The sequence below is a fragment of the Humulus lupulus genome, chromosome 5, assembly GCF_963169125.1.
Source record: "Humulus lupulus chromosome 5, drHumLupu1.1, whole genome shotgun sequence".
NCBI lineage: Eukaryota > Viridiplantae > Streptophyta > Magnoliopsida > Rosales > Cannabaceae > Humulus > Humulus lupulus.
The window spans coordinates 18,004,126-18,014,204 of NC_084797.1; the positions used below are offsets into that span (position 1 = coordinate 18,004,126).

General features: G+C 36.5%; 1 protein-coding gene across 1 annotated transcript in view; it reads left to right on the forward strand.

Annotated features, from left to right (window-relative positions):
* LOC133778904 (uncharacterized) overlaps nt 1–9,627 on the forward strand; it is a 30,634-nt gene extending 21,007 nt beyond the window's left edge. The window contains exon 2 of the mRNA XM_062218917.1: nt 9,236–9,627. Within this exon, the coding sequence (XP_062074901.1) occupies nt 9,236–9,627 (392 nt within the window). The remainder of the gene's footprint in view (nt 1–9,235) is intronic.
* The last annotated feature ends 452 nt before the right edge of the window (nt 9,628–10,079 follow it).

Sequence of the window (10,079 nt, forward strand, 5' to 3'; positions counted from 1 at the left end):
ACTTGGAACTGAAGCTGTTAGAGGAGCTCAGGATGTAGTAGCGCTGATTATAAAGCGTATGATCGTTGTTCAAAGCCATTAGAAAAGTTGTACGGATGCCAAGCGACGTGATGTGGAATTCAAAGTCGGAGATCAAGTTTTCTTAAGAATATCTCCTATGAAAGGTGTGAAGCGGTTCAGGAAGAAAGGCAAACTTAGTCCCCGATTTATAGGTCCTTTTGAGATATTGGACAAAGTGGGAGCAGTTGTGTATAGACTAGCCCTACCGCCAGCCCTAGCAGATAGACACAACATGTTCCACATCTCAATGCTATGCAAGTATGTGTCAGACCCATCTCACATCCTTAAGTACGATACGATAGCACTCTAGAAAGACTTGAGTTACAAGGAACGACCGGTTAGCATCCTGGATAGAGGGATGAAGTAGTTACGGTCCAAGAGTATTCTGATAGTCAAAGTTCTATGGAGTAATAGTTCTGACAAGATGAAACGTGGGATTTGGAGGAAGACATGCGAGGCCGGTATCCGGAATTATTTGGTAAGTAAATTTTTAGGATGAAATTTTTTTTAGTAGGGGAGAATTGTAGAGTCCAAGAACTTTACTCAGTTAGTTAGATAGTAGTAGTAATAGTAATAGCTAGTAGTAGTTATAGTATTTTTATTACTGTGGATTTTTGTTCAAGCCGAGACTTAGTTGGAAACTCCTAGCAATAGTTATGGATTTTATAAGTTTAACCTATAGTTTAAGAATATTAATTATAACATAAGGTTTGATTAATATTGCTGGTTATTAATATGATAATTATTATAACCTAAGGTTTTAGATAGAGCCAATAAGAATATGACACTTGTCATGAGCATGGTTATTCCTAAGGTTTAGATAGAGCCAATAGGATTATGACACTTGTCATATGCATGATTATTAAGGAATTATTATATTAATGATAAAATAAGGGAAATATAAGACTTAGTCTTCACCATAATCTGTTAGGAGTATGACATTTGTCACAATTTTATTTATTTGTGGATTAGGTTGTTATTTAGATAATTAAATAGATTTTTCATAACATTAGGGTACTGTAAATTATGACATATTTTTGACCCAGTTATATTATGAATTTCGAAAAATAGTATTTCTAAAAAGTTGTAAATAATTGAATTAGCTTTCTAACAGTATAAATATGGTCTAAATCGGAGTCCTACAGCTTCAGTTATGTTGATTTTACTGTAGGTGAGTTTAGAGTTAGGAGATTTAGGGAGTTAGAAGTTAGGATTCTATTTGTTTTTATTTTTTTTTTGTTTTTAAAAATCAAGCTTTGACTCCTTAAACCTCTCTCTAAAAAATTTGACCAAGTCCTAAGCCTTTGGCTAAAGAATTTTCAAATATTTCCAATTAAATTCATTATTTTTATTCAAAGCCAAAAAGAAGATCTTTATTCCTAGAACTCTATAAATAGGATCTAGCACCAAGCATTTTCATTCATTCTTCAAGCATTGATCAGAGCCTTCCAGGTGTTAGTGAGACTATAGAGTGATAAACACTTGGGTTAGGGTTATAAGCTTAATCATTATTAGCTTAATAAACACTTGGGAAGTAAGGTTATAGTGTATTTCGGTTTCGAGGTATAGTTTGGTCATAGAAGCATTCAAAGTATTCCTAATTCTAGTTCATTTCTGTATTGATTCTTATAGTTCTTCTCTACTCAAATCCTAATTCAGTCTTTTCTATTCTTGGTTAGGCATCTAAGTTCTTGAACTTGAGGTTCTCGTTGGAAACTTCTCGATTTTTTAGTTCATTATTTTCATCTATTTTCTTTTAGAATACTGTAGAGTCCAAGAACTTTACTTAGCTAAGTTAGATAGTAGTATAATAGTAATAATAGTATTATCTTTATGACTGTGGATTTTTGGTTCAGACCGGGATTTAATTGGACACTCATAGTAACACTTGTAGATTTTCTAAGTATAGTTTAAGAATATTAATTTTAACCTAAGGTTTGATAATTTAATTAGCTTTCTAACGGTATAAAGAGAGTTCAAATCGGAGTTCTACAGCTCCAGATATGTTGATTTTATTGAAGGGGAGTTTAGAGTTACGAGATTTAGGGAGTTAGAAGTTAGGATTCTATTTGTTTTTATTATTTTAAAAATCAAGTTTTGAATCCTTAAATCTCTCTGAAAATTTTGACCAATTCCTAAGCCTTTGGCTGAAGGATATTCAAATATTTTCAATTAAATTTATTAATTTTATTCAAAGACAAAAAGAAGATTTTTATTCCTAAATAGGACCTAGCACCAAGCATTTTTCATTCATTCATCAAGCTAAGTTCAAAAGCTGCAAGTTGCTAGGTTATTGTGAGAGTGTAAACTCTTGGGTTGAGGATTATAAGCTTAATCATTTTTAAGCTTACCAAACACTTGGGAAGTAAGGTTTATAATACATTTTGGTTCAAGGTTTAGATTGGTCATAAAGCATTCAAGGTATTCCAAAACTCTAGTTCATTTGGTATTATTTTCTTCAAGTTCTTATAGAATTCTACTCAGCCCCTAACTTTATTCTTTATTCTTGGATATGAAATCTATGTTCTTGAGCAAAAGGTTTTTGGTAAGTATATTTTGATAGCATAGTTCCTTCATCACTTTCATCCCCTTTTCTTCAATATACTCACCCTATTATAAATGGTTTTTAGGAGTGTTCCAAGGTCCCAAATCAGTTCTCATATCCCGATTATTTTGGTAAGGAAAATAGGATAGGATTTATGTGCTATATGATTTTATATGTTATCTTATGAATGTGTGTTATGAAAAATGCTATGTTAAGTATACTTGTAGACTTGGGCATATGACCTATACAACTAACAAGCCCCAAATAGATTATGGGCATATGACTTGCTTAGCTAGCAAGACCCCGCTAATCTAATGGGCATATGACTTGTTTAGTTTATGGGACCCCAAGTAATAATGGCCATTATAGTATGTATGTGACATAAGTGTTATAGTATGTTTTATGTTGCATTATGAATTTTTATGTATATTGTTATATGTTAGATTTTTCCTTGCTGGGCATTAGGCTCATTCCTTTTATGTTTATATGTGCAGGAAAATAGCTATAGTGGCGGGAAAGGTTCTTGGATGCTTGGGAATGCGTATTGAGGCGGAATGGATTCAAAGAGCCGAGAGTTTCGATTTGAGGATGAAGTCTTTATTATGGTTTTATGTGTATTTTTCCGCACTTATGTAATCTCTTTTTATTACAATTAAGTTATGTTTTTCCTTTTTAAAACAATGAGATCCCATATCCTAACTTAAATTTTATGTAAGTTTGACCTTTGTTTCTACAAGTTTTAATAAAGTTATGATCTTTTCATTTGTAAGTTCTATTAAGGATTAGGGTCTATGTGTAGTTTTCATTAATGGTCCAAAGTCTAGAGTAGTTGGGTCATTACAAATACTCACCTCTCTATTAATGGTTTTTAGAAGTGTTCCAAAACCCTGACCTTGTTCTCATCATCCTAGTATTTTTGTAAGGAAAATATGGTTGATTTGTATGCTTTTATGCTGTTGATATATGTTTATGTTGTAGGTATGATATGTTTTTAGTTGTTGGATTGTTTAGATAACAATCACATAATTTTTTTAGGTAACAAATAAATAACCTGTTTAGATAACAAGTCCCAGTAGTAGATTCCTTGGGCATACGATTGTTTAGATAACGAGCCCCATGAATTTATGTGACATGTTTAGATAACTAGCCCCGTAAATTTATGGGCATATGATTGCTTAGTTAGCAAGTCCCAAGAAGTATGATGGCCATTGTAATAGATGTTGTATTTATATCGTCTTATGATTATAGTTTCCAGTTTATAGTTTATGTGTGTGTATATGTTTCATGCTTGTAGTAGATTTTCCTTGCTGGGCATTAGGCTCATTCCTTTATGTTTTATATGTGCAGGAAAATAGTTTTGGCAGCGGGAATGTTCTTGGCAGCTTGGGGATGTGTATTATGGCAGGATGGAATCGGTGGACTGCATGTACGATTTGAGGATGAAGTTTTTTTTTTTAGTCTTTTAGTTATGATTTCTATGTATTATTTTTCCGCACTTAATTTTGCAACCAACTTATTTAAGTTATGTTTTGTTTTATTTTCAAAACAATGGGATCCCATATCCTAAATGAATTTTTATGTATTTAACCTTACTTTATAGTTTTTAAATAAAGTTATGCTTATTTCATATGTACGTTTTCTTAAGATTAGTATAGTAGTTATTAATGGTCCAAAGTCTAGAATAGTTAGGTCGTTACTATAACGCCCCAACTCCAGGGATCATTACAGTGTGCCTTATAAACAGTGCTAAACTCGCTAATCGAGTCATTTGGCCAAAATCGTGTAACTAAGTATGATTAGCGGTTTAGGGATTAAAATTTTTGGTTAAGATGTAATGTTTCATTAGAACGTTTACAATATATATTGGGATCTCAAAAATATAATTTAAAAATCTATTACAAGAAAATATTTACAATAGGCCGATCTAAGCGGCAAAACAAGGTTTAACCATAGTTCCTCCTCCAACCCTCGGCCGTGGCGGTCGAGCAGTCGCATATGTACACATCGTCACCTAAGCTCTCCAACTCAAGGATGGTCCAGCTTTCTTTTGCCTTTGCCTACACCACATAGCACCTGTGAGCCGAAGCCCAGCAAGAAAACTTAATATGCTCATGAACATTAATAACATGTCATCAAATCATAAGGCATACGCCTAACAGATATAGCCCTATTCCAGCAGGCAAACAAATCCATGTAATGTTGAGTATAACACATCAACCAATGACCATAATAGTCATCCAGGGCTTTTTGCCCCAAATAAAAGAGTGACAGTTGTACTAGTCACTGAGGTGGGTTTCATTCCCAATAGCCATGTGACGATAGGGTCACCAGGGCTTATAGATAAGTGATCCTTTCACTAGCTTAAACAAGACAGGTATCTGGTGAAATAGTCACCAGCATAAACCTATCGAGTAGATAAGTGATCCTTTCATTAGCTTAAATAGGATAGGTGCATGATGACTAGTCACCAACATAACCTTCCTCATGACCATAGAGTCATAACCATGGAGAACTGCTCCCTAGCCATGTGACAAGCTGTCACCTAGACCTTTGGCCCTGGCTCTGAGTAACTAGTCTTAGACTAGCCAAGCACTTATAAGTTTCATCGACCTTAGGTTCGGTCCAGCATTAATGCCTTAGAGTCATTCAACGCTGATATCGATTAGATCTAATCTTCATTCGGCCCTGCATTCAAGACGCTTATGCCGTTTCTGACTCTTAGGCCAGTGATACTCGACCAGTGCCATCCCTGACTAATCAGTGCCATACACAAGTAAACAACATCCGCTAGCATTTAATATGCAATCAATGTCCACATTTATCAACCAACATGCCTCAACAACAATCATGCATGTCATATACACAGGGTGCAGTTTTCTTACCTCTGGTTCGAGCGAGAATTAGAACAAGAACGACCCTTGAGAACAATCGATCCTTAATCCTTTAGCGGTCACCTAGTCATAACCAAACATAACCTCCGATTAATGAAAATCAACAAAGATAGGGTCTTGATCTAAACCCCACTCTCGGGACCTCGAAACATGCCCACACGGTGAGTAGATTCGATCCCGGGCCTTAAGGATTGAAACCCTGAGCCAAAAACCCTTAAAAACACTCAAAACGGGGTTCTAAAGAAACAGGGTAGTGCTACAGCGCTACCCTCCTAGCGCCCCAGCGCTTTTCTCAGAACCACAAACTTCCCATCAGCAAACCTGTGTAGCGCTATAGTGCCCTTTGATGGGCTCTGTAGCGCTACCCCCAGATTGATGCTCCCCTGAAACCTCCTTCTTCGAATCCTTCAATTCTAACTCAATTCCAATGCTTCCAAACCCCAATTTTGATGCCAAATGAACCCAAAAACCATCCTCACATGCCCCAAGCATCACAACCACAAAAACCCTAGCCAAAACTCCAATCAATTCCCAACTTTCTAACTCAAAAACCACCTGAAACTTAACTAAGAAAACAGAGCAAAACCAAGAGTTCTAATGGATAAATACTCACCTCAATCTCAGAAACACACCCTCTTCAATGGTGGAGCATAACCCTAGCTTATCCCAGCTTGGTTCCTTGGCTTGGCTCCTCAAGAGAAGCTTGAGAATCCAAAGAGAAATGGAGGAGAAAAACCATCGGGAGAGAAGGAAAGCAACACCTGTTTTCCTCTTCTTTCTACAGCCTTAATGGCTGATATCTATCCTAGCGGTGAAAAGACCAAAATAACCCTAGGTCTAATAAGGGTTTCTAAAGGCTCCCAAGGGCAAAGTCGTCCTTTCGCACCTATTTTGTGAATCATAATTAACACCCTCCAATTCCCGTTATTCTCGATATTCTCAAACACCAATAATCCATGCCCCGTTACCCTTTATCTCTCGGCAATGCTCTAACCATTAAACTCACCCCGAGCCCCGAACTTAAACCCGTTATGACCAAACTGAACACTTGCATTCCATGATCGTCTCATGCCGAAAGGCTCGAAAAAATCCACATATAATGTGGTACCATCATAACTCACCCACATGCACGAAAATACACAATCACGCCCTCAACGGGCCAAATTACCAAAATGCCCTTATAATTAAAATACACCCATATGCATGTATTCGTCATCATATAATAATATAATTCACATAAACATGCATATAATCACTAAATAACATCATAAATCAATTATGGCCCTCCTGGCCTTCTAATCAAGGTCCTAACCCTTATTAGGAAATTCGGGGCATTACAGTTACAATAATATCCCACAAAGGGCTCCAATAAGTTATACCAAAGGATATGAAAACCATCTTCCCTTCGTCTCCTACAACAGTTGCTCTATTGGCTTCTCTCATGAATCTCTGTATATAATTCTTTAAAGACTCATCTTTTCCTTGTTTGATATCTGCCAAGTGGTTCCGTGCAGCGCTGAATTGTCTACAAAACTCCTTCCTGAATGTTTCCCAAGAGGTGATGGAATTTGTCTTAAACTTCCAATACTACTCCTGGGCAGTATCTGACAATGTAGTCGGGAAAACTCTACATCGATAATTGTCACTTACCCCTAGCAGTTCCATCTGGTCCTCAAATTTCCCAACATGTCTGATGGGATCCACCTTTTCTGTATATATCGACAGCACCAGTGCTTTATATTTTGCCGGCTGCTGGACTGCTCTAATCTGAGCACGAAATGGACTACCACTCCTGTTGTCTACAGCATCCATTCTGAAAGGTCATTTTGACAAACCTTGAACTACAGTCGCTAACGCATCAAGCTGGCTAGGGCAACCGTCGACGGCTCAAGGTCTTGACCGCCTGGTCGGGCATTTCTATCTGGCACACTGTCGTCAAGTATTTCTACTTGACTGGCAGGGTAGTTTAGATCTCGCCCTTCGACCGGGACAATCCTTCTCTTGTCACTGACAACATCCCTTAGATCCTTCCAGGAAGTGTGTCTTCCTAACCGATCAAACACTGTGCTCTTAGATTTTTCAGATGGCTTATTGTGTGGGACTTCCTCTCTCCCACTACGCTGCTGGCCAGGATGTAGTGGAGGCTTTTTGGTATATACCGGGCAGTCTTTTCCTCCTGGCTGGTATTCTTGGGAGCCATATTGATAGGGTAGTAGTGTATTTCTTCTATTCAGGATCTCAATGAAAGCATAAAAAATGTTGACCACAATTTTGGCCAACGACGAATAGACATCAAAACTAAAGTAAGCCTTGAATAGAAAATACGACACCAATAATTTTATAGTGGTTCAGCCCCAATTTATTGTTAATAGCCTAATCCACTTGGAGTTGTGATATATAAAGCCTACACTTAAGATCAGATGGACCTAAGCCAACTGAGTTTCTCAAGTGTAAGTAGAAAAATATAGAATTTCTGTCTCTAGAGAATACAAGCTTTCTCTCTCTAAGCTCTCTCAGAAAACGCCCCAAGTAACAGTCCCAAAATCTCAAAATTAGAAAGACTCCAAGTCTCCAAAAGATCAGATCCTTAAAATGATGCCATGAGCTCTTTATTTATAGGCTCATGGATCGTACATGAAAAATATCCCGTTTTGATGGGGTCTTTGGTTGTTTCAACAAACTTTAATTAATAAAACGCCCCAAGTAACAGTCCCAAAATCTCAAAATTAGAAAGACTCCAAGTCTCCAAAAGATCAGTTCCTTAAAATGATGCCATGTTCTCTTTATTTATAGGCTCATGGATAGCACATGAAAAATATCCTGTTTTGATGGGGTCCTTGGTTGTTTCAACAAACTTTAATTAATAAAATAATAAATAAGTATAAATTACAACAATATAGCTATTACTTCGGGATATCTGAGAGATTCACGTGGTTGTTACGAGTGATTCGGGTTGGAGTTGTTAAGTCACTGGGAAGTTAACTCTTGAGATTCTGACACATCCGGTTGGCTACTCCTTCAATTTGACATAGCTGGTCGGAAGAAACCCATTTCTGAGATGACTGGTCGGATGAAACCCATCTATGGGATGACTGGTCGGCTCTATCACATTTCTGAAGTGACTGGTCGGCCAAAACACATTACACATTACCGATCATCCAAAACACATTACTGGTCGGCAAAACACATTACTCGTCGGCCAAAACACATTGCTGGTCGGCCAAAATACATTACTGGTCCGCCAAGACACATTACCGGTCGGCCAAAACACATTGCTGGTCGGCCAAAACACATTGCAGTTCGACCAAGACACATTACCGGTCGGCCAAAACACATTACTGGTTGGCCAAGACACATTACTGGTTGGATAACACTATTTTCAGAATTGACTGGTCGGACATAATTTTTTACTAGTTGGTTAAGAACCTTACTGGTCGGACAGAAACCTTACCTGGTCAGTCAAATTACTTCCTCACCAGATAAATCAATTTCGTGACCAGTAATATCACAACTTCAAAGATTAATTTCCAACCTTTGCCCTTCTTGGTCAACACATTTATTGACTATTAATGTGTAATTCACTACCATGCATTGCCACTTGTCACTTTTGATTGCCACGTCATCGTATTCAAAATTTGGGATAACACATGTCATAGTGGTTGGTCCGATGAGAAAATTCTTGAAAATGCACATCAAATGTATAAATCTTAAAATAAAAACTCAAATTTCCTGCTTGCAGACTATTGGAGATTGCTAAAGGATGAGTCAAAATGGAATACAATGTACCAACCAGAAAGTGCAAAGAGAACAAAAGTGTTAGAATCAGTGGCATATACTTCGTCATCCAATGCAAACATCAGTGATGATGAAGTACGTGAAGTGCGCCTTATTGGACAAAGGGCGGCAAAGAAAAGGGGAAAGGAAAAAAAGGACACACATACTACATATATAGAGAATAATGCACGAACAACATCTACACTGGAGAAATTAGTGGCGATAAGGGAGAAAGAGGCTGAAGATAATAGGATGACAAAATACATGGATTATTTTGTTATGGACACATCGCATATGAGTCCTGAGCAAAAGAAAGATGATGCAAATTTGTGTACTTATATTAAGACCAATATCTAGAAATTCTAATTGTTATGTATTTTTTTCCAAATCATTATTATGTATTATTTTAATCAAATAAATTATCTTTTATTATTTAATGAGTCAACAACGGTTATATTTTGAACGACTATTTTGTAACAGATATTTCTTAACGGCTACTTTTTTACCGGCTATTTTGTAATTGTTATGGTTTATGCCCTAAAAGCATGTGAAAAAATATTTTATTGATTTAAATAAAAGTACAGTTTTATTATATTTGAATGTTATAATAATTTCTTGAATAATTTGTATAAATATTAGAAAATTCCATATTCATTTATGAGAATATGATGTTGTATGCATATGAGAGAATTAAGATCATATATAATAAATAAAATAGTCAGCAATATATTAAAGTACCAAATCTTTAATGAATGGTTGTTAGTATGGTTTACTAAGCATATGGGATGCAAGTAATCTAGATTCGAATT